The sequence below is a fragment of the Dendrobates tinctorius genome, unplaced genomic scaffold (genome assembly GCF_039654945.1).
Source record: "Dendrobates tinctorius isolate UK_male_01 unplaced genomic scaffold, ASM3965494v1 ptg000140l, whole genome shotgun sequence".
NCBI classification, from domain to species: Eukaryota; Metazoa; Chordata; class Amphibia; order Anura; family Dendrobatidae; genus Dendrobates; species Dendrobates tinctorius.
Window position 1 is genome coordinate 15,357,780 of NW_027361808.1, and position 26,491 is coordinate 15,384,270.

At 43.1% G+C, this 26,491-nt stretch overlaps 1 protein-coding gene across 1 annotated transcript in view; it reads left to right on the forward strand.

Moving 5' to 3' along the window:
• The window catches only part of FNDC1 (fibronectin type III domain containing 1), a 383,993-nt gene that overhangs the window by 319,702 nt on the left and 37,800 nt on the right, over positions 1 to 26,491 (forward strand). Inside the window, exon 15 of the mRNA XM_073545156.1 lies at positions 2,181 to 2,289. Within this exon, the coding sequence (XP_073401257.1) occupies positions 2,181 to 2,289 (109 nt within the window). The remainder of the gene's footprint in view (positions 1 to 2,180; positions 2,290 to 26,491) is intronic.

A 26,491-nucleotide genomic window follows, 5' to 3' on the forward strand; every position in this document is an offset into this window, starting at 1 on the left:
ATATTAGCGAAAACCTACAAAAATTACTCCCATGCGCAATAGACAGAATAAATCTTTATTTCAACAAAAATTATTTAAGAACAAATTAAAAAAGGGAAATATACTGCAGAATAGAAAAGATTGGTGTAGCCTAAAAGTTATACGGTTTGTGAAATGCTGAACAAATGAATTGATCCATGTGGAGAACGGGCATATGCAGGCATATATTATCACCAACACTATATGTTAAAGAGTAGCATATCAGCATAATATTAGTGCATAGCATAAAACCGCCGCGTAGTTGTCTTTGGAGGTATATGTATCACTGAGAATACATACATGCATATGCAAATGAGTTGGTTCAAGAAAGAAAAAAATTACCCTTTCTGAGGAAGCTATTTGCGAAACATACGCTAGAATTACAGGCTGGTAGCTAATTTATACTTAATCTACTCTGTGAAATACTTGTGAAGTGCTTGTGTGCTCCTTATGTTGGGGGAAGTGCCCCTATTAGAAATGTGTTGTAAGTCCACTTACATGCATTTGTACCTTCTGTGTATATACAGTAGGCTCCTGCATTTTGCACTTTATATTTATGTGAGTACTCGACTTTCTTTAACATATGGATTAAACCACTAAAATGTTCTCCTTGATATATGGGTTAAACCACATAAAAGGTTTCTATACAATTGTATATTTATATTGATGTGTACGCTCTTGCACTTTACATACAGTATAATATTTCTGAATCTTTGCATTTGCTATATAAACTCCTATTTAAGCATTGTAGCATCACCTAAAATGTATTTGAGCTGATGTTTTTAGCATGGGGGGCCAATATCCATTGCTCCTGCCTAGTCTATTAATTTCATCCCGCAGCTGTCTGCCTAGTCTTTGCTGGTTATTAATTATAAGGGGACCCTATGTCTTTTTTTGGGGGGGTGGCCTCCATTTTAATAACCAGTAAAGGCTAAGTATACAGATGTGAGCTGATATTGATAGTCTGGGAAGCTTCATGGGTATTACTTCCTTCCCAGGCTATAAACATCTGCCCCAAGCTGTCAGCTTTTCCTCTGCTGGTTTGGAAAATTACTCTGGAGCTCACGCCATTTTTTTCAGAAAAATAATAATTCATTAATTAAATACATGTACAGTAAGCTGTACACGCACTGCGCTAATCACATACGTGACTAACAACTTTATGAATATCTAAAGATATCTATCTATCTATCTATCTTGCAAAAAAATGGAATGGCACAATACCAATTGGTGGCTGCCCAGGCCTCCTCAGCAATGCATCCAATACTTGCCCCAATCCAGACAAAAGTAAAAGGGAAGGCACCACTCCATTGATTTAAAGGTGAAAAAAAAGCTCAGGCTTGAGAAAGGCTCAGTGTGAGCCAAAATGTCGCCATGCTATGTGGGTCTAAATAAAATCCACTTTTTTCACCTTTAAGTCAATGGAGTGCTGCCTTTGCTTTTACTTCTATCTATCTATCTATCTATCTATCTATCGAAATAGAAAAAACAGATAGCAAAAAACAGATAGCAGCACAAACTTGAGCAGATTTTGGGTGCAATACTTCCTGAGTAAAGCAGTTGTCCAACACAAAATATAAATGGAAAAAAATCAGGCAGCACTCCAGTTCAAGGAAAAATTGTGGACTTTAATCCAGCACCAACTGGTGCAACCTTTCGACCTCACAGCACGGTCTTTGTCAAGGTCTGTGTTTTGATGAATATTTTCTTTGAAAATGATGTGTAAATGACATAGAGAATTGTTCTATAAAGAAGCTCCTGTTAAAATCGCATTGCAATTGGATAGCAATGGCATTGCATTCAGATATAAATCGGACGCTAAAAAATCAGATTGTACGTTTATGGAAATCGCATGACACTTGCATGGCACTAGTCCTATTTTTCTGAACCAAAATCTAAACTTTTTTTTCACACATATGGATATGAGCCATTAAAGATTTAAATTGATAACTGAAAAATGTTTTAATATAGCATGAATGTTTGAAATCTTAGACTAGTTGGTCACACATGGGTATCAGTCTGTTTCCTTAGATCTCTTTTATCTTGCTATATTTCACCAACATATTATATACTTTAGAGTGAATTAAAAACCTTATGTAACTCTCCTCAAAATGTATTTCTAAAATAAAACCCTTAATATACTCTTTTTATTTCCTGAACAGGATACTTGGTTTACAGTGCATCTTTGGATGACTATTTGAAGAATAAATGGTCAACAGGCACTGCAGGAAGCACCAATTTCCCAATTGAAAATTTAAAGCCGAACACAAGGTATGCATTTGCCTTTCCTGCCATTCCCTTGCAGATCTCTTCTGAATGAGATTGTTTTTACATTTACCTAAGCAATTTCTTACTACTTTCTTAAAGGAGTTGTCCACATTATTTTAGGAAATGTGTTGATGAAAAAAGTTGATGATACTTAATAATATATAGGTATATAGCTGTTCTGTCCTCACTAAATGAAGCAGGCTTCAGGTAGCTTATACAGGCAGCTAAACCTCCATACCAGGGTCCAATAAGGAGACTGTAGGTTTAATCTGTTTTTTATTGAACGTGGTGGTATATTGGCGCGGTGAAACTACAAGTAAAACATATATATATATATATATATATATATATACACTGAGTCAATACAGGGTACATCAGGGATACAATATCATACATAATACATTATGAATCAGGATCTGCACTACTAGCTGAGGACAGAAATTAGATACAGGAAGCGTGATTACATATCAGCGATGCTGTCACAAGGGGAGAAGAGAAATGAGATGCTTCCAGGATGCAGGCTGAGGGAAAATGGAGAACTGGAGGGAAAATGGGGGCTGGACTAACCATAATCCTTTGCAAAACTTACCAGGGTGCATTGCGAATGGAGGGAAATGGGAAAATGATAGTAAAACACACAATAACACAGCGGTTATGACTCTGGTCACTAGATGGAGCCAGAAAACACTGAAAACATTTAACAAGCAGATAATCAGGGTTATGAATTAAATGTCGGAGACAGAACAATAGCACTATAATGCAGCTGGCACATCAAAAAGGAGAACCATTAAAACTTGTACATCAGTGAATTTACAAATTCATGTCCTTTAAATAAACATAGATGGCTCAGCCCTTTAAGTCAGTTTAGGCCAAGTCTAAGATCCTTAAAGTGCAACCATTTATTATTATTATTATTATTATTATACATTTTTATAGTGCTATTTATTCCATGGTGCTTTACATGTCAAAAGGGGCAAATATGGACAAGTACAATCAGTGTCAGACTGGTGTGCCAAGGGCCCGCCAGTAACATTGACTTTTGGGGGGGCCACTTTTCACCTGTATACAAATATTACACTATCCTTGTTCACAAATTTACCTATATCTCTATATAATAATAAACTGGGTTGTTTTGTTAATGAATGATGAGATGCTGTTTTTTTTCTATACAAGTGAATTATGCCAAATACTGCTCATACATTGGGATTGGGAGCCAAGATCTGCACCAGGGCCCACCGGGGGGATTTCCCTGTTACCCTATGGGCCAGTCTGAGCCTGAGTACAATAGACATGAGCAATACAAGACACACATAAGTACAGGAGGAGAGGTCCCTGCCCGCAAGAGCTCACAGTCTACAGCCCTTGCGGGCAGGAACCATTATGTTAAAGGGGTAATTAACACTTTCATATTTGCAGTGGTCACCATGTCATCAAGATTGCATACTTATGGTCGCGTGCCGACTAGAGTCATAAAGATTATATGTTATGTTGGAGGAGCCAAAAATGAAGCTAGTTGTCAAATGCCTTGGTAAAATATATGTGGAGAAGATTTAGTATGATTATTGGATGTTTAAGGCATATACTCATACATCACATTTTCCCTTGCTTACCCTTCCATTCTTGTTTTATGCATAAAATATGCATTGAAACTTATCCTCTTTAGTTTTAACTCATGTAATAAATTATTCTTATGTTGGAGATGGCAATATATCAGGTTCAGTTCCACTCAGCAATAAAAATGTAATGGTAAAACAATATTACATTCTCTCTCTATAGAATATAGAGCAACACCATTAAATGTAATGCTACAAATGTTAGATTATTTAAAACAAAAACAAAGAAGCAAAAGCCAGAAGCCCATCATTTTGTTCAGCCTTTTTTTTTTTGCAACATTTTAATGCAAAAAGTCGCACATTTTTAAAAAGCTTTGCAAAAATTGCTCAAGTACACAAAATCGCTCTGAGATGAGAGAGCGATTTTTATGAATTAGACAATAACATTTGGAAAGTCTAATTCCCGCCATAATGGCAAACTAAAAAAAAAAGCAATCAAACATATCAAAAATGTAAATGAAAAGATGAATATGACAAAAAAGAAAAACATGCAAAAAATGCACAAAACTATGCAAAATATCAAGGTGCAGAAACAGTGATTAATTGCTCACATGGAATATAATCATATATGCCCTATTTGGGGAATCCCTTCTATCAGCCATAAGTGTTTCGTCATTAGCATCTGAAAGGCCAAGCATCTGGTACATGATCCAAAAGAAGCTTTGTCCAACAGGCCACTAACAACACATCAATCCAAGAAAAAAACAAGCATCAATCATGTCTCTATCAATTAACAAGTGAGCTTTATTATTTTTTCTGCTATAATAAAATTCACAAAATATGCATAATGACGTGTATGTGTGGCGCCCTACGTCTTTACCGCCACAAAAGGGTTAAATATGTACTGTTTTGTATGTGTTTTGTGAGCAATGGGAGTTATACTTTCTCTGCTAGACACCATAACACACACACATTTCACCTCACTTCCTTACTTGTCTGAAGCTTAGCGCTTTGCAGACATGCCCTAACTGGGAGGGGGAGGAGTTGTTGTTTCAGTGAAGAAGAAGGGAAGATGAAGAACGCTCTTGGAAGCCATTAGACATGTGCTCTATCCAGGAGTAGAGCTAAGAAGCATCAGGGAATCAGCCCCTAGACCCTCCATGCTTTCAGAGCAGGGTGGTAAGCTGAGAGACTGTGTGGGATAATACAACCAACAGCATCGTGTTTACTCCGGGAAAACTGCAGCGAACTAGGATCAGTGAAGGATTGTGCAAGAGGGAACTTGAGCTGCCTCACACAGGACCCAAGCTGCAAGTTGCCGAAGGGGAAATACACAGTGAGTAGAAGCTATACTGGAAGTACAAGGGGAAATACACAGTGAGTAGAAGCTATGCTGGAAGTTTCTAAACACTGGGAAGCCTTGGTCCCTGAAGGGATTAGAATAGCAGGAAGCTTACACTGAGTCACAGCAGAGGGAAAGATAACTCCCATTTTGCAAAAGCAGACTGTAACCTGGTGAGAGCTGTAATATCTCCTCTGAACTGCACCTGAACTACAGTAAATGATAAAGTGACTTTCCTTGTCTCCTGCCTTATTACTCCGTGCCTTCTACTTCCTTCACAATCTCTGGGGGCCAGCCCTGGTTGGAGAGGGTTAAACATCTGAACTGCCATCACCATCTACTCCCCCAGGAATCATCTGCAGGGCCGGCTATACTACAGTCAAACACTCCAACTGGCATCACGAATCACTACATAAACTTATTCCCATTCAATTCTACCCCTTTTACATGACCGCCTGAGGCCACGGACCGGGTCACTGCCACTGTGACATTTCCCATTGAAGTTAATGGGTCCGGTGCCGAGTATCCCATGGCCTTTTGGCGTGTCATTCTGGCGTCACGAACAGGATACTGTGCGTGCCTAAAGTGCTACATGAGCGACGACCTGCAGCAACTGAAGCGGTGAGTCGCACCCCTGCAAGGGTTAACTAGGGGGGGAAATGTCTAATCCCGGTGACGCTCAGGGTGCAGCAGCTGCAGCTCCCATATTGCCTCTCACCATGCCTTATATACCAGGTGCGACATGGCTGCCACAGTACACTGGCGAATCGCACACCTTAAGTGACTTCAAAGAGAAGCTGCGCAGCATGTTTGAAATTTACCCTATGTCAGAGGAGCAGAAAGTCAGTATAATTACAAGTCAGCTTAGAGGCGCTGCTCAGAGAGAAGTTAAATCTTGGCCAGCGACTGATAAAAAGACTGTAAAAGACATTTTTACTAAATTAAGGGATACTTTTGACACCCGTACTGCTTCAGAAATAAAAATGCGATTTTTCAGCTGCAGACAGAAATCACAGGACACTGTTAGAGACTATGCCCTTAACCTGCAGGAGGCGCTGCAAGCCATTAAACAAATTGATCCAGACAGTGTAAGAGATGAGAACAAAATGCTGAAAGAACAGTTTATTGAAGGTCTTCTGTCTGATTCCAGTAAGGCACAACTGCGCATGATGTCATTGCAGAACCCTGATATGGACTTTGTTCAGTTTATGGACTGATCCATCCGTATCTTAAGAGAATCTACCTATGTCTGCACTGAGCCATTTAAACATCCAGCAGTTACATACCACCAGGGGGCAGTATCCTCACCCCTGGTGCCTGCACTACAGCATGTACAGATTCCAGTTGATGATTCTACTGCAGATTTACGGCTGCAAGTGCAGGAGCTGACTGAAAATATGGCTGTTCTATGTAAAAAAGTTCAGACTCTCCAGAATTGTTCCCCCACAGAGAGGATCCAACTAGCATCAAGCCCGTTTGATCTCCCATGGTGACGGCCAAAGCGGATGCCACAACATCAGCGACAACTGACTCGCACCGGCAGGAGAACAACATACCGATTTGACTCTTCTGGGAGACCCATCTGCAGACCACGCCATAAGGTTGATCTTATTATTATTACTATTATTATTATTATTATTTATTTATATAGCACCATTGATTCCATGGTGCGGTACATGAGAAGGGGTTACATACACTTTACCGATATCACTTACAGTAAACAAACTAACAATGACAGACTGAAACAGAGTGGGGAGAGGACCCTGCCCTTTCAGGCTTACATGCTACAGGATGGTGGGAAAGGAGACAGTAGGTTGGTGGGTTGCAGCAGTTCCGGTGTTGGTTGAGGTGATATCACCGGTAGTGGTGAGAGAGAAGGAGGTAGCGGGGTCATTGCAGGCTGTAGGCTTTCTTGAAGAGGTGGGTTTTCAGGTTTCATCTGAAGGATCCAAATGTGGTTGATAGTCGGACTTGTTGGGGCAAAGAATTCCAGAGAATAGGGGCTATTCGGGAGAAGTCTTGGAGGCGGTTGGGTGAGGAGCGAATAAGTGTGGAGGAGAGAAGGAGGTCTTGGGAGGACCAGGGATTACGTGAGGGAAGGTATCGGGAGATTAGTTCATAGACATATGGGGGAGACAGGTTAGAGATGGCCTTGTAGGTCAGTATTAGTAATTTGAACTGGATACGCTGAGGGAATGGGAGCCAGTGAAGAGATTTGCAGAGGGGAGAAGCTGAGGAGCAGCGAGGGGAGAGATGAATTAGTCGGGCAGCAGAGTTAAGGATGGACTGGAGAGGTGCGAGGGTGTTAGCAGGGAGACCACAGAAAAGGATGTTGCAGTAGTCGAGGCGGGAGATGATGAGGGCATGCACAAGCATTTTAGTAGATTGAGGGTTGAGGAAAGGACGGATTCTGGAAATATTTTTGAGCTGGAGGTGACAGGAGGTAGAAAGAGCTTGGATGTGCGGTTTGAAGGACAGGGCAGAGTCAAAGGTTACTCCGAGGCAGCGGGCTTCTGGTACTGGGGAAAGTGTGATGTCATTAATTGTTATAGCTAGGTCGGGTAAAGAAGATCTGTGAGATGCAGGAAAGATGATGAGTTCAGATTTGTCTACATTGAGTTTGAGGAAGCGAGAGGAGAAGAAGGAGGATATATCTGATAGACACTCTGGGATTCTTGACAGCAGAGAGGTGACGTCTGGGCCAAAGAGGTAGATCTGAGTGTCATCAGCATAAAGGTGGTAGTGGAATCCTTGGGACTTTATGAGTTGCCCCAGACCAAGTGTATAGATTGAGAAGAGTAGGGGTCCTAAAACAGAGCCTTGGGGGACTCCAACAGAGACAGGGTGGGATGAGGAGGTGGTGTGGCAGTGGGAGACGCTGAATGTGCGGTTGGAAAGGTATGAGGAGATCCAGGATAGGGCAAGGCCTTTGATGCCGAAGGAGGAGAGGATCTGTAGTAGGAGGCAGTGGTCAACTGTGTCAAATGCAGAGGACAGGTCTAGAAGCAAGAGTATACAGTATTGTCCATTTGATTTGGCTGTAAGTAGGTCGTTAGTCATTTTGGTCAGGGCTGTCTCAGTGGAGTGATGGGGCGGAAACCAGATTGTAGATTGTCAACGAGCATGTTAGATGATAGGTGGGAGGAAAGTTCAGCGTGGACATGCTGTTCCAGGAGTTTGGAAGCGAATAGAAGCAATGATATTGGGCGATAGCTGGACATAGCGGTTGGGTCGAGGGTTGGCTTTTTAAGGATAGGCGTGATTGTGGCATGCTTGAAAGCAGAAGGGAAGGTACCGGATGTTAGTGATAGGTTGAAGAGGTGAGTTAGGGATGGGATAAGTGTGGTGGTGAGGTTGGGGAGGAGGTGGGATGGGATGGGGTCAAGTGAAAGGGAATGTCCTTTAAATGGGCAACCCCGGGGGCAAGGACCAACCCCCAGGAGTAAGACAATCTGGTCCAACTAACTGGAGAGACAGATATGTTGGAGGACGTCCACTTATACCCGTGGTAGTGGATGGTATTCCCTTCACCGCCCTCATGGACACTGGATCACAGGTAACCACAATGCTTCTCACACTGTGCCAGAGATATTGGACTGATGCGGAGTTCACCCAACTTCCTGATGGTGACTTGTCATTAATAGCAAGTAATGGTCAACCTCTGACACAGGTGGGGTACAAGGAGGTTGTCATTAAAGTAGGGAAAGTGGCGCTCAAAGCTCAAGGTCTCGTGGTTGTAGAGGTGGAAAGAGCAGAGTGTCAACCTATTATAACATTGGGCACAAATGTGATTGAAAATTGTTTAAGTGAGGTCATCACTATTTTGAAAGACACCCGAGTCGGCCCTGTACAAAGAACAGCATGCCCTTAATAAAGATGTCAAGGCCCTTGTGCAGCAACAGCAGGTGGTGTTAACTGGTGGAGAGATTGGTAGCGTAAGGGTGAGTGATCCCTACTCCATTATGCTTCCCCCTAGGAGTGAGACCCTCATCTGGTGCAGAGCAGCCATAGGCTTCAGAGGACAGGACTACCAAACTCTCCTTGAACCAGTCTATTCAGATAGCAGACCTACTGTGCTGACGGCCAGGGGAATTGTTGATGTTAAAAGGGGCAGGGTCCCGGTACGTGTTCTGAACTGTGGAGAGGAGGAAGCTTGCTTGCCCTGTTATGCAACCGTAGCCAAACTACTCACAGTCAGCAAGAATGATATTCAGGCTGTAGGACCCTTGGATCCATCAGAAGCAATGGATGGCAATGGCTCTTCTGTTCAGACGGAGGAATGGTTCCAAAAGATACATGTTGGCACCGACGCCACTCCTATACATCAGAAAAATGGAGTGCAGCGAGTGGTACAAGAATACAAGAGGATTTTCAGTAAGCATCCCTTGGATTTTGGGCAGGTAAAAGGGTTTCAACATAACATCCCCACTGGAACTCACCCACCTATCAAAGAAAGGTATCGTCCTGTACCTCCAGCTCATTATCAGTGTGCAAAAGGTATGCTAAGAGAAATGAAACAAGTGTCACGGAGTGACTTGTCCTCTGTGACGCGACCCGCAGGACGGCACTCAAACCAGGACAAACAAAGGGAACACCGGGGAAACAGTTACAACGGTGGGTCCCTGCAATAGGGAACGGGGACGTGGAGGCCTCCTGCACTCCCCTGAGGCAGTGTCCCTGAACACTCCTAGCGTTCCCTATACAGGCTCTGCACCTGTCGCTGAGCAGGATACCTCAATCCCTAACTCGCCCTGCACCTATCCCTTACTAGTGAACTGGATGGTGCAGACACTAGTCCCACCGCTGTACTAATACACACAAGGAAAATACAACAAAACAGGGAAAATACACAACTTAGCTTTGCTCTGCTGCAATTGCTCCATGCAATAGAGTACAACACCCGGATCCAGCTTCCACCTGAATAGCTGCTAATTCCAAGCTCTGGCTGAGCTGCAAGGAACTCCTCTCAATAGCTCCTTTCTCCACCAAGGTTGGTTTGGAATGAACAATATCACCAACAGTGATTGAGAACACCTGATACTCCTTTATAGGTAGGAGCCAGAGTAATCACACCTGCTTGGTAATTTACATGTAATAACCCCAGCGGCCACCGGGGGCAAAACCAGAACTAAAGCAACTACAGTGTAATAACCCCAGCGGCCACCGGTGTCAAAACTAACCTTAAGCCAAAGGCTTAAAGGAAAAAAAAAGGTTATCTGTGCTAAATCTACCACAATCCAACATGGATCGTGACAACAAGCAGGGGTAATCAGAGATAGCTACAGTCCTTGGGCAGCTCCCCTGGTGTTAGTCAAAAAGAAAGATGGTACAATGCGCATGTGTGTAGATTACAGACAACTTAACAAAATTACTCACAAAGATGCATACCCCTTACCGCGCATAGAGGAGTCTCTAGCAGTGTTAAAATCAACTAGATACTTCTCCACTTTCGACTTAACCAGCGGGTACTGGCAGGTTCCTGTTGCTGAGGCAGACAAAGAAAAAACTGCATTCACTACCGCAATGGGGCTATGTGAATTTAACTATATGACGTTCAGATTGAGCAGTGCTCCTGGGACCTTTCAGAGAATTATGGAATGTTGCCTGGGGCATATGAACTTTGAAACTGTGCTATTGTATTTGGATGATGTCATTGTATATTCCAGGACCTATGAGGAACATCTGCAACACCTGGCAGAGGTCTTGGAGGCATTGTCCAACTTCGGCTTAAAGGTAAAACCATCTAAATGTTATCTCCTAAAGCCCAAAGTGCAGTATTTAGTCAATGTCATGAGTGCAGAAGGAGTAGCACCCGACCCACACAAGATGACTGTCATCAGAGACTGGCAGGAACCCACCAAACTCCAAGAGGTCAGACAATTCCTAGGCCTGGTGGGATACTACAGATGTTTTATCAAAGACTTTATAAAAATTGGCATCCCCATTTCAAGATCTCCTAGTTGGCCAACCTAAAAAGGCCAGAGGCAAGAGTTCCCTGATCAAGTGGAATGCTAGGTTGGATGAGTCATTCAACAGCCTTAAGCAAGCACTTACTGGAGAAGAGATCTTAGCGTATCCAGACTATGATCAGCCATTTATCCTGCACACCGATGCCAGCAATGTTGGGTTAGGAGCTGTCCTATCTCAAGTACAGCAGGGTAAGGAGAAAGTCATTGCTTAAGTCAGTCGGAAGCTTCGTCCTACTGAGAGGAACCCTACCAACTATAGCTTCTTTAAGGTAGAATTCTTGGCTATCATTTGGGCAGTGACCGAGAGGTTCAAGCACTATTTGGCCTCATCCAAATTTACCATCTATACGGACAACAATCCGTTAACCCATCTGGAGTCCGCCAGGCTCGGCGTCTTGGAACAAAGATGGATGGCTCGGTTGTCTAATTATGAGTTTGTCATTAAATACCGAGCTGCCACTAAAAGCACCAATGCTGATGCTTTGTCCCATATGCCAAATGCTCCTGATACAGCAGAAGATCTAGAAGACCTGGAAGAAATAGAGATGTTGGCATTCCATCGCCACGGTGCCTCCCAAGACTCTAACCACGTGACAGGGAAAAGTCTTGCATTCACAAAGTTTCCCATAATCCACTACCCCACCATGGTTGGGCAGAGATGCAGAGCAGTGACCCGGCTATATGTATGGTCAAAGAACTCCTTGGAGAAGCAGATTCGTCTCTAGCTCCTGATGCGCCTGCAGATGTCCAGCAGTTGTGGAAAGAGAGAAAGAAGCTGTTCCTTTATGAAGGCAAGTTGATCTGAAGAGCTATTAACCCACGTACGCATGAACTGGTCTGGCAGATCGTGGTCCCCAAAAAGGACATGCCCATGGTCTTGGAAGCTTACCACAATCAAGCGGGACACTTTGGTTGGAAAATGCTGGAAGTAGTCATCCACGTCCGCTTCTTCTGGACAGGTATGAGACAGTCTATTGAACAGTGGTGTAGAGAATGCAGCCCATGTAATCTCAGAAGAAAGAATTCTGCCAATGGGGCCCCCTTGCAGCCCATCATCACTAAACAACCTTTGGAACTGTTGGCCTTAGACCACGTGCAACTAACCCCAAGCCGATCAGGGTATACCTATGCCTTAACAATCGTGGATCACTATTCCTGTTTCCTAGTGGTGGTTCCGGTGAAAGACCAAACAGCAAGAACAGCTGCAAAGGCATTCCAGGGATATTTCTGCAGACCCCACGGCTACCCAGATCAAGTCCTGACAGACAGAAATCCAGCCTCTATGGATGTAAAAAGATCAGAACGACACCATACCATGCACAAGGCAATGGTCTTTGCGAAAAACTGAACCATCTGGTCATCAATTTATTGCAGATCCTACCATTGGAAGAAAGGAACCAATGGCCTGAGTAATTGCCTGATTTGATGGAAATGTACAATCATATCCCAACCAGCTAAACAGGATATGCCCCTGCTTACTTAATGCGTGCACGGCCAGGTAAACTCCCCATCGACCTAGAAATGGGAGTCCTAACTCCTGAAACTATATCCAGCCAATTGGACACTGATTGGAATACGGAAAGACAACTGCAGTATCAAAAAGTTCAGCAATGTGTAGAGGAAAGTCTTGCTCAAGCTAGGCAAAAACAGGAATGGAACTTTAATAGACATGCTGTGGCAACCCCTTACCAACAGGTGAACAAGTGCTGAAGAAAAAGAGAAGAAACCACAAGTTAGATGACCAATGGGAGGCTCAGCCTTACACTATTCAACCATCTAGCTCTAACAACAGCAAAGTGTGTACCATCTCAAAAGACGGCGGAAAAATCTACCGTATCCAGGGACAATCTGAAAGTATGTTCAGCACAATTGCGTGAAAGAGTTGAGACTAAGGGCCCTGTCACACATAGCGACTCACCAGCGATCCCGATAACGATATCAATGTGTCAGGATCGCTGGTGAGTCGCTACACGATCGCTGGTGAGCTGTCAGACAGACAGCTTCACCAGCGATCAGCACCAGCGACGTCTGCGCGCTGATGCAGGGAGCTGGTAACTAAGGTACACATCGGGTTTCTAAGGGACGTGCGTCACTTACAAACCCGATGTGTAGCTTAGTTACCAGCTCCCTGCATCAGTGCGCTGGTAACTAAGGTACATATCGGGTTTCTAAGCGCAGCGCCGTGCTTAGAAACCCTGCGTTTATCTTAGTTACCAGCTGATCATTGGTCTCCCGCCTGTCACACGCAGAAGATCCTCGGTTAAAGGAAAAGACTGATACAAAGATTCGCACTGTTCTAGGTGAATTCCATAGTTCTTGGCTACAAGGTAACAACGCAGTGGTAGTTCCAGTGATGGTGTTCCCACAAAGGTCATTACCAGAGATACCAAATTGTTCTGGAAGCAATGAGTCGCAAATGCCAACCACTAACACTGTGCATGTGGAAGAAACAGAAAACTTGCCCACAGTCAGCAGTGAACCTGTTGTACCCATGGCAGGTTCAAAGAGTCATAGGAAGTAGTCTAGTATTCCTATCTCGCGCAGATCACAGCGTAGCACACAGGGCCAATCCCGTTCTTGCTATAGAAATGATTTGTAAAATAGTCTAAGATTAATAAGTTAGTTTTCAGTTGTACTTAGTACTTACATTGAACTTTGCATTAGGTTATTGAAAATGTTAAAGAAATTGTGCCCACATGGACTAATGTGAGATTTTAGTAGTTATTATGCCTTTTTCTACTACAAGAACTCTTGTAAAGACTCATAAACTTGAGAAGAAAAACTGTTCATCGCGCCTTGGCAGGAAGCCATCTAAAACAGCCAGTGCAGTGAATTTTGAATTATGGTCTGTGTGCCCTGCAGCTACACTCAAGGACGATCCAAATAATCAGAAGTGGTTTTGGGCTGTAATCCATGACTCAACTCAGGTTAAATGTAATGTCATTTTGTTATATGCTTATGTTCCTTGTGTAGCCCGAGGACGTGCTACTTTTAACTAGGGGGAATGTGGCGCCCTACGTCTTTACCGCCACAAAAGGGTTAAATATGTACTGTTTTGTGAGCAATGGGAGTTATGCTTTCTCTTCTAGAGACCACAACACACACACATTTCACCTCACTCCCTTACTTGTCTGAAGCTTAGAGCTTTGCAGACATGCCCTAACTGGGAGGGGGAGGAGTCGAAAGTTGTTGTTTCAGTGAAGAAGAAGGGAAGATGAAGAATGCTCTTGGAAGCCATTAGACATGTGCTCTATCCAGGAGTAGAGCTAAGAAGCATCAGGGAATCAGCCCCTAGACCATCCATGCTTTCAGAGCATGGTGGTAAGCTGAGAGACTGTGTGAGAGTATACAACCAACAGCATTGTGTTTACCCCGGGAAAACTGCAGCGAACTAAGATCAGTGACGGATTGTGCAAGAGGGAACTTGAGCTGCCTCACACAGGACCCAAGCTGCAAGTTGCCGAAGGGGAAATACACAGTGAGTAGAAGCTATACAGGAAGTTTCTAAACTCCGGGAAGCCTTGGTCCCTGAAGGGATTAGAATAGCAGGAAGCTTACACTGAGTCACAGCAGAGGGAAGGATAACTCCCATTTTGCAAAGCAGACTGGAACCTGGTGAGAGCTGTAATATCTCCTCTGAACTGCACCTGAACTACAGTAAATGAAAAAGTGACTTTCCTTGTCTCCTGCCTTATTACTCCGTGCCTTCTACTTCCATCACAATGTCTAGGGGCCAGCCCTGGTTGGGGAGGGTTAAACATCTGCACTGCCATCACCATCTACTCCCCCAGGGATCATCTGCAGTGCCGGCTATACTACAGTCGAATACTTCAACTGGCATCACGAATCACTGCATAAACTTATTCCCACTCAATTCTACCCCTTTTACATGACCGCCTGAGGCTACGGACCGGGTCACTGCCACTGTGACATATCCCATTGAAGTTAACGGGCCTGGTGCCGAGTATCCAACGGCCTCTGGGGCGCGTCATATGCTTTTCCTTACAGATACTGAACCAGCCTGGAGGGACTAGTACATGCGTTATTAATTTTATGCATTATATGAAGGTCCGATTGATTTTAGAAGTGATTCATAATTGGGACACTTACTGTCAGGACTGTATTTAGAGATTTTGCTGCCCTAGGCACTTTTAGACTGTGTTGCGGCCACATTGCGTTTTTTTGCCACAACCACAAAAAACAAAGATGCTGTTGGCTGTCCTTTTTGAAAACTGCAGTCAAAATTTTGCTATGTCAAAAACGCATAACATGGGAACGCTACCGTAGAGCTCGTCAGGGAGGTACAGATACTGCTCTATGAGAGCTGTGTACAGATCCATAGACTTTTTATTGAGCTGATATACTGCTTTTGTGTGTATGTGCAGGCAGAATCCCATTGCTTCTGTCTGCTTCGCAGCACAATGCAGAGCAGTAGGGATCAGCAGACACGTTTATTCCAAAGTTTGGTTCAGGTACCAAAACTACACCCGAATTTGAACCAGAACCTGAAATCCATTGAAAACAATAGGGAGCAGAACTTTTAAGCTGGAAAATTGACTCTGTCTCTGCAATGGGTTTTTCCGTAACGCCAAACAAGGCAATAGAATTTCAGGAGAAGTCCGTGTTCGGCGTTTAGCATCAGACACTAATTGCCCAGTACGAACGCAAACTTTTAAGTTCTGGTTTGCTCATCTCTGCAGAGCAGCTTTTTGAGTGGTAGGAGCTTCTCTGCCTGATAATGTAGTACATGTGATGTGAGTGTTTCATAAGATTATAGGATCTTCACAGATTACATATTACACCAAGGTAGGTCCCTTTTTCTGATCTACTCTGAAAGTACAAAAGTTTAAAGGGAATCTGTAAATGGCATCAACCCTCCTACGCCATGTATATGGGCATCCAGGTCATAGAAAGTTGAATAAAATGATACTTCATATCTGTGATCTGATTTTTTTATTCCAGAAAAATCAATGTTTTTCTAAATATGTAAATAAGCTATTGCAATCAATGGGCCAGGCACAAATCTCCCTGAAAATCTATCTCCAGAGCTTATTATGTGGTATGGCATTACCAGTGTCAGACAAGATTTCAGGGTGTATTAAAAGAAAGATAAAATTCCATCATTCCAACATAGTGTTATTTCTCTACAAATCACTCTTAAGGCCACATCTTGAATATGAGATACAATTTTAGGCTCCACATTTTAAAACGGATATTGGGAAGTTAGTTCAAAGATGAGCAACTAAATTATTTCATAGGAGTGTAAGGGACCTCTTATAGGGAGAGGTTAAAAATGTTGGTTATGTTGCTTAGAAAAAAGACAACTCAGAGAGGATCCCATTTATAAATAAAAATATATGTGTGGTCAATACAAAGGACTGACCTTTAATTTCTTCCTTCCAAAGAGCTAACAAAGGACCTAGGGATATTCATTATGGGTGGAGGAATGCAAATTCTGGCATTCAAATAGGAAAAGGTTCTTTACAGTTAGAGTTGTCAAACTGCAAGAGGTAATAATTGCAGACGCTATAATTGCATTTAAAAAAGGGTTAGTTATAAATAATCTAGCAATTGAGCATATGCATAACAGTTGGAGAAAGGTTAAACTTGAACTTTTTTCAAACCATGGAACTATATAACTATGTCCCCTCCTCAGTAAGGGTACCGTTACACCTAGCGACTCACCAGCGATCCCGACCAGCGATATGACGGGGTCAGGATCGCTAGTGCATCGCTAGGTGGTCGCTAGTGAGCTGCCACACAGGCAGATCTCACCAGCGACATCGCTGGGGACGGGGATCGCTACTTACCTGTCAGACGCGGCGATCCTGCGTCCTCCCGCCCGGCTCCACGCGTCGCTCGTTGTCAGAGCAGGAAGCGCCGCAGGAAGTGACTGACGAGGAATGATCCAGGAGCTTCTCGCGCGATCAGCGATAACCACCGGGGGAGCCGGTCGGAGGTAAGTATCACATGCAGCGATATCGCTAGCAATATCGCTGCAACGTCACAAAATCGGTGACTTTACAGCGATATTGCTAGCGATATCGCAGTGTGTAACGGGGGCTTAACACGCAGCAAGCATTCACGGCCAGAGACATTGCTTACACAGAGGTGAAGTCGGGACATAACCCTGACCTCGTGAGACATCTCCCCCAATTCGTGACTTTTCTGCAGGATTTAGGATGGATAAGCTATGCATAGGGAAAACAGAATCTTTAAAGAAGTACATCGCTCAATTAACTGAGAGTAGTGTTCAGGAGAGCTGTTCAAGAAGCTGACGATGGTGGAGGCTGGGTAGGTTTGTGGTTTTTCAAGACTGATCAAATGTTTTAAATGATTATTCTTCATCTCGGTTCTGCACGTTTACTCCTCTGTCTCTCAAGTAGAGAAACTGCTACATTTATGGGGTCTACAATCTGCTCCTATGGACCATCACTCAGTGAAAACCCCTGCACAGATGAAGTTGAATATGGAGTGGTCTGCGACGTGATCGGTTTAAATCTGCATACTTTGGTACTATTTGCAGGTCTAACATGGGCCTATTACTTTATGCTGGAGTGGAAGATTCCACATGTTCTTTGCCTACAAACTGATACCCCCAGCTCACATGCTTAGTGAGTTTTTTTTTCTAGTTACAACTACCTTATCAGGCATGTTTTTTGCCTACTGTTGTTATTTTTTTTATGTTTTTTGTAATTAGTGTGTTCACTCCCCTTTCCAGGCTCCGATCTCTAAATATGCCTTTTTATCTTGTCTAATAATGGATATTCTAGTACAGTCTTTGAATGTGAAGGGCCTGAACTCCCTTTTTAAGATATCACTATTATGGAAAGAATTGCTTAAAAGTCATTGTGATGTTGCACGTATCCAAGAAACTCACCTCCGTAGGAGAATAATTTCCGACTTCACCATAAAAAGTTCCCTACATCTTTTTTTGCTAATGGGGTGGATAAGAAAGCTGGAGTCTGTATTTTTGTAAAAGACTCTGTCTCCTTTGAGCTGATTGACGCTGTCATTGACCCAGGTGGAAGATATATTATCCTCACTTATAAACTTAATTGAGTGATATATACAATTATCTATGCCCCAAATTCAGCCCAAATCACCTTTGCCAAGAAGCTCTTTCAGAAGGTAACAGAGGCACCTAAGGGCTTTCAGGTCATTTGCGGAGATTTTAATATCCCTTGCTCCGCTAGACTCAACAGCTCCTCTCGTAGAGGTGACAGAAAGGAATTGGGACCTATAGCTGATGATTTCCATCTTCATGATGTACGGCGCTATCTACATGTGAATGAAAGAGATTATACTTTTTTTTTCTAAAAGACAACGTACTAGCAGAATTGATTTTTTTCTAGTGGATAGTAAGACTTTACCCCTTTGTTCGGATGCCCATATAGGGCTCATCTCCTGGTCCCACCATACTCCTAAGTCTAAATTTGCAAACCCAGACTATTGGAGCCTTCCCCCCCTGTTGGTTGTTAAACACACCTCTGTTGGTCAAGGACAGTGTCACCAGTAAGCTTTCTGGAGAACTATAGAACTACTTCGAATTTAATGATGATGGTGAAGCCTCTGATGAATCTCTGTGGTTAGCTCATAAAGCTTTCATAAGAGGAGTTTTTATTAAGATTGCTTCTTTGAGAAAAAGCAAAAAGTTATGTCCATTGCTGATCTTTTGGGGAGAATTGGGAAATTGGTGGTAATAAATAAGAATTCCCCCTCTGCAGCCATATATCAAGAGATCTTGATCTGTAGGTTACAACTATGCTCTCTTTTCTTATCTTCATATGAGATAAACCTCAGGAAAACTAAAGCGGGAGTCACACATAGCAATCTCACTAGCGAGATCGCTGCTGAGTCACAACTTTTGTGACACAACAGCGATCTCACCAGTGAGATCGCTGTGTGTGACAGCGATCAGTGACCGGCCTCCCTGCCGGTATCGCTGATCGCTGCAAGAAACCTTGCATCGCATCGCTGCGTGTGACAGGCGGGAGACCAGCGATCAGCTGTAAAAAATACGAATGACATTCTCGCGGTCATTCTCGCAAAGGATTACTGGGACCGGAGCGTGGAGAGAGGCGGGAATGCTGCGCGGGACGTCGGAAGGTGAGAATAGCAATATTTTTTATTTTAATTCTATTTTTTTACAGGGATATGGCATCAGCGCTAACGAACACAGTGATGCCGGGCGCTCGGCATCGCTGTGCTGATCGCTGGTGAAGCTGTCTGTTTGACAGCTCACCAGCGATCACATAGCGACTTACCAGCGATCCTGACACGTTGATATCGTTGTCGGGATCGCTGGTAAGTCGCTATGTGTGACTCCAGCTTAAATCCCAATTTTATGATTTGGGCGATAGGGCAGGGAAGCTTCTCGCAAGGAGAGTAAAAAAATAAGAAATAAAAAACAAAATTGAACATCTTGAAGGTCCGCAGGACACTAAAATCCGTAATCCAATAGAAATTCCAGAGGAATTTGCCACTTATTACTCGAAATTATACAACCTGAAGGATGATCCCTGCACTTTGCAACTGACTCCTTCAATAATTCTAAATTGGATAGATTGAAGTTACTTAAAGTATCTGAGGACTAACTTCTCTTTTCTAATGAACCATTCTCCTTGTGGGAGGTTTTTAGATACTATCAAGTCTTCTAAAGCCACTTAACCTGAAGGCCTCCCGAATGAATGCTATAAATTTTTCAATAATAAGCTTGCCCCATATTAGTCAGATCATTTAATTTCTGGCAGAGAGCGGAAACCATTGCCCCTGCAGGCCTGGAGGTGGTAATTACTACTATCCCGAAACCAGGGAAACTCCTTTCTAGCCCTGCCAATTTTAGACCTATCTCTTTACTCAACTGTGATGTTAAGGTATTCTCTAAACTCCTTGCTTTTAGACTTCATAAAATTTTGCCTTCCTTGGTTTCCCCCGATCAGGTGGGCTTCATGGTGGGCCGCCAGGCTAGAGAAGGAACAAGGAGATTGATAGATTTGATTAGGCTGGCTGAGCTTATTGGTAGCCCTGGTGTCCTCCTGTCGATGGATGCTGAAAAACCTTTTGACTGGGTACACTGGGGCTATTTAAGTCAAATTTTAAATAAATTTGGGTTTACTGGTCCAATTAGATATGCTATTTTGTCCTTATAGTCCAACCCAAATGCGTCAGTGGTGGCCTTGGGCTCACAGAATTTTTTATCAATAATGGCAACCGCCAGGGATGTCCACTTTCTCTGGTCATTTTTGCTTTGGTTATGGAGCCTCTTTCAGAGTCCATTCATATAAATAGTGATATCTCAGGGTTTGGAGTAGGTGAATTTAACCAATTGATAGGTCTATATGCTGACGATGTAATTATAATGTGTACAAATATCAAAGATCTCTCTCTCTGCGAGTATGAGCGAACTTGAAGAATTTGCAAAGTCCTCCTATTATAAACTGAATGCCTCCAAATCCGTAATTCTCCCCATTGCAGTCCCTTTAGATGTGCAGGACAAGTTGAGGAAATTATTTCCCTTCAAGTGGCAAATGAAGGGTATCCTTAACCTAGGAGTTATGTTAACCTCATCTGATCTCATTCTCAGGGAAAATTTTAATAAACTATACAACTCTGAGTGCTGAATTGGATAAGTATGGGGAGCTCCATCTGTCCTGGATGGCCAGAATACAGTCTTTTAAGATGGTTTTCTTACCCCAAATTTTATATTTTTTTATGTGTCCCCTTGAGATTATCAAGACTACTGATTCAGAAACTTCAATCTCTCATCGGAAAGTTCATATGAGCAAAAAAGAGGGCAAGGGTGGCCTACAAATCTATGTTTCATAGTTATAAGCAGGGGGGCTTGGGGATGCCTAATTTGCTAGCTTATCATAAAGCAGCAATTCTTGAGGGTACTGTCTGGTGGTCTCAATCATCTCCCTACAGGTGGTTCCAAATTGAAAACACCTTTGCTTGGAAGAGTTCCACTAGGTGCTTCTGGAGGCTGAGTTACATGTCCCTACTCATTTAACCTAGCTCTTCCAACCATGAGATCATCTTTATTTTTATGGAGAGATTGGGTGAAAACTGGTGATTTTCCCCCCTCCCGCAAGAATTTCTATTCGAGCGTTAGAGGCCCACATTCCTTATCTTAATCTTAGTAGCTGGATCAGCCTGGGAGTTACTTTCCTAGCTGATATGTTTCATAACAGAAAACTTACCGTATTTTTTGGACTATAAGATGCATCAGATGATAAGATGCACCTAGGTTTTAGAGGAGGATATTAGGAAAAAAATTGAAGCAAAAAATGTGGTCAATTCTGTACTTAATATCTCCTTAATGGCCCCATCCCCATCCTGGTATGCAGGGCCCCTATCTCCTCCTAGTATGCATGGCCCTGTTCCTATCCTGGTATGCATGGCCCCCATCACATCCTAGTATGCATGGTCCCATACCTTTCCTGGTATGCAGGGCCCCCATCTCATCCTAGTATGCATGGCCTCCATCATTATCCTGGTATGCAGAGCCCCCATCTTGTCCTGGTATGAATGGCCCTATCCTTATAATTGGCCCCCACCCAACCCAATCCTGGTATGCATGGCCTCATCTTCTTAATTGGCCCCTACGCATCCCCATCCTTGTATGCATGGCCCCATCAGAAAACATTAAAAAAACCCATTACAATCACCTACCAGGGGCTCCCTCGCAGCATCCTGCTCCGGTGCCAGAAACTGCTTTATGCTTTTAAGCAGCGCATGGCAGGGACATTATGCGCTGCTCTCAAGGAGAGCACAGCTGCCGGAATACTCAATGGGACTGTGTGCGCATAGAGCAGTGAGTATTCATTGCTCTTCAGTAGCGTGCAGTGTCATGAATATTCATTTTTCTTAAGTAGCAGCACACATGACCACCGGCAGGAAGCCGGTGGCTGACACTGTGCGCTACTGAAGAGCAATGAATACTCGCTGCTCTATGCGCGCACAATCCTGGCTGGCGAGTATTCCAGCAGCTGTGCTCTCCTTGTGAGCAGCGCATGACATCCATGGGCGTGGAATGCAGTGAATATTCATTTCTCTTTAGCAGCAGGAACAGGAAGCCGGCTCCAGTCTCCTGTGACCCGCTGCTCCAATGATGCTGCTCCCCCACTTCCCCACCACATCGAGAGCCGGTACATCCGTACTATAAGACGCACCCCCCATTTTCTTCCACATTTTTGGAAGAAAAAACTGCATCTTATAGTCCAAAAAATACGATCTATCCTTTGAATCCTTAGTTAAACTATACAATGTAAAATGGAATTTTTTTTACCAATATCTTCAAATAAGGCACTTTCTCAGCCCCCTCCACTTATTTTTTAGGAAACTTAAATGGCCCCTATTTGGAAAATATTTTAATAAATCGGAAGGATACTGAAAAGGCCTTTCCATAATTTACAAAATTCTGGCTTTTTCCAACCATGCAGAGCGGTGGCTGTATATGGGGAAATGGAAATGGGAATGAGATTTGAGCCTCTCCTTCTCAACATTACAATGGCAAGAAGCATCTAGCTGGTTACTTAAATCTTCCCGCTGCATAACTATTTAGAGCAATTGAAAAAAAATCCATATGAGATGGTACTTAACTCCTGACTAATTGGCTCATGGAGGCCAAAATCAATCCCCACTGTGTTGGGAGAAATGTGGCTTGGTGGGTTCATTAGCGCATAGCTTTTGGTTCTGCCCTTTAATTTGTTCATTCATTCTGAGCCAGTGTTTTTGATTTAATATCTAATGTCATAAAGGTGAAAACTACCCCCACTTTGTCAGTCCTGAACATTGGTGTCGATTCCCTCCCCATTGAGCGTAGAGGTGAGGTAGTTCACATTCTCATTGCTGCTAGACAGTGTATTGCAGCTTTGTGGAAATTGCCCTCCCTCCCATCTTTTAATCAATAATGCAATAAATGAATCTTCACTTCCATTTGGAATACCATCTTGTAGCGGATACCCCGGCCAGACGCATGGTCAATTAGATCTGGAAACAATGGGGCTATTCCAATTTTGCCTCACCTCTCCCATCTGTCTCTTTACAGGGCTTTAATATGCTATTATGCTTATTAAAGCTGCATAACTATTTAGAGCAATTGAAAAAAAATCCATATGAGATGGTACTTAACTCCTGACTAATTGGCTCATGGAGGCCAAAATCAATCCCCACTGTGTTGGGAGAAATGTGGCTTGGTGGGTTCATTAGCGCATAGCTTTTGGTTCTGCCCTTTAATTTGTTCATTCATTCTGAGCCAGTGTTTTTGATTTAATATCTAATGTCATAAAGGTGAAAACTACCCCCACTTTGTCAGTCCTGAACATTGGTGTCGATTCCCTCCCCATTGAGCGTAGAGGTGAGGTAGTTCACATTCTCATTGCTGCTAGACAGTGTATTGCAGCTTTGTGGAAATTGCCCTCCCTCCCATCTTTTAATCAATAATGCAATAAATTAATCTTCACTTCCATTTGGAATACCATCTTGTAGCGGATACCCCGGCCAGACGCATGGTCAATAAGATCTGGAAACAATGGGGCTATTCCAATTTTGCCTCACCTCTCCCATCTGTCTCTTTACAGGGCTTTAATATGCTATTATGCTTATATGTACACTACCATTCAAAAGTATAGGGTCACTTAGAAATGTCCTTATTTTTTAAAGAAAAGCAGTTTTTTCCAATGAAGCTAACATTAAATGATTCAGAAATACATTCTATACATTCTTAATGTGGTAAATGACAATTATAGCTGCAAACGTCTGGTTTATAATGTAATATCTTCATAGGTGTATAGAGGCCCATTTCCAACAACCATCACTCCAGAGTTCTTATGGTACTTTGTGTTTGCTAACTGTGTAAGAAGACTAATGGATGGTTAGAATACCCTTAAAAACCCTTGTGCAAGTATGTTAGCACAGCTGAAAACAGTTTGGCTGATTAGAGAAGCTATAAAACTGACCTTCCTTTGTGAGAGCTGGAGCATTACATTTGTTGGTTCCATTGAACTCTCAAAATGGCCAGAAAAAAAGGAACTTTCATAAGAAACTCGACAGTCTATTCTTGTTCTTAGAAATGAAGGCTATTCCATGTGAGAAATTGCCAAGAAACTGAAGATTTCCTACGGTGTGTACTACTCCCTGCAGAGGAGAGCAGTGGGAGGCCCCGCTGCACAACTGAGCAACAAGACAAGTACATTAAGGTACTGTCACACTTAGCGATGCACCAGCGATCCCGACCAGCGATATGACGCGGTCAGGATCGCTGGTGCATCGCTAAGTGGTCGCTAGTGAGCTGCCACACAGGCCGATCTCACCAGTGACATAGCAGGGGTCAGGGGTCGCTACTTACCTGTCAGACGAGGCGATCCTGACGTCCTCCCACCCGCGTCCACGCGTCGCTCGTCTCCACAGCAGGAAGCCCCAGCAGGAAGCTGACGACGAGAAACGGTCCAGGACATTCTCGCGCAATCAGCGATAATCAGCGAGGGAGCGATCGGAGGTAAGTATCAGACATAGCGATATCGCTAGCAATATCGCTATAACGTCACAAAAGCCAGTGACATTATAGCGATATTGCTAGCGATATCGCTTAGTGTGACAGGCCCTTTAGAGTCTGCAGTTTGAGAAATCAAAGCCTCACAGGTCCTCAACTGGCAGCTTCATTAAATAGTACACGCAAAATGCTAGTGTCAACGTCTACAGTGAAGAGGCGACTCCGGGATGCTGGCCTTCAGGGCAGAGTGCCAAAGAAAAAGCCATATCTGAGACTGGCTAATAAAAGGAAAAGATTAATATGGTCTAAAGAGCACAGACATTGGACCAAAGAAGATTGGAAAAAAGTGTTATGGACAGACAAATCCAAGTTTGAGGTGTTTGGATCACACGGAAGAACAATTATGGGATGCAGAACAACAGAAAAGATGATGGAAGAGTGCCTGACGCCATATGTCAAGCATGGTGGAGGTAATGTGATGGTCTGGGGTTGCTTTGGTGCTGGTAAAGTGGGAGATTTGTGCAAGGTAAAAGGGATTTTGAATAAGGAAGGCTATCACTCCGTTTTGCAACGCCATGCCATACCCTGTGGACAGCGCTTGATTGGAGCCAATTTCATCCTACAACAGGACAATGACCTAAAGCACACCTCCAAATTATGCAAGAACTATTTAGGGAAGAAGCAGAAAGCTGGTATTCCATCTGTAATGGAGTGGCCAGTGTAGTCACTAGATCTCAACCCCATTGAGCTGTTGTAGGAGCAGCTTGACTGTATGGTACGCAAAAAGTGCCCATCAAGCCAAACTAACTTGTGGGAGGGGTGTCTGGAAACATGGGGTGAAATTTCTCCAGATTACCTCAGCAAATTAACTACTAGAATGCCAAAGGTCTGCAATGCTGTAATTGCTGCAAAGGGCACATTCTTTGACGAAAGCAAAGTGTGAAGGAGAAAATTATTATTTCAAATAAAAATCTTTTTTTTGAACCTTGTCAATGTCTGGACTAGATTTTAAATTCTTTTGAAAACTCATTTGAGTAATAAAAGTATGAGCTTTCATGGAAAACACAAAATTGTCTGGGTGATCCCAAACTTTTGAACGGTAGTGTATATGAAATAACTGTCACATATGGTCAGATTTTTCCCTCTCCCCCCTTTTTTCTTCCCTCATTCCACCCTCCCAAAGTTTCCCGCCATTTCACCTTGTGATTTCTATCTGTGTAATTGTATATTTTGCTTTGTTTAAAAATTGGAAATTTAAATAAAAATTGGAATACAAAAAATTTAAATTTGAAAATTGCAAAACTGGTCATTAAGGTCAAACTTGGCTCTGTCACTTAGGGGTTAAATGAAGATCCCATTTATTTGTAATTCAGTTAAAGAAATAAAAGGCTTGTTTCCCAAATGAGTATTTTTGGCATGATTGAAATAAATGCTTGAATTGCCACGACTGCGTGTCTCGTGGCTGTTTGACAGCCATAACACATGCAGGGTGTGCCTAACAAACAGGCAATCCCTGCATGTGTTGCGGCTGTTGAACGGCCACAAAACAGGCTGCCGTGGAAGCTCGATCATTTTTTTTCCAACACACCAAAAATACTCCATTAGGACATGAGCATGCTCCGATAACGCCTTATGCGAGCACGCTCGCTCATCAACCCTGAGATATAAAGCAAGTACCTTAAAGGGGTATTCTAATATTTTTAAACTAATTTAGTTAGGTGGACAACATAAAAGTAAGCAAATTCGCAATCGACTTGTTTTTTCTTTCTGTTGTCATTCTCCTGCTTTTATTTTATAGTGTAGAGCTTGTTTCCAAAGTATCCAGGAGCGAAGTTAACTTTGAGAT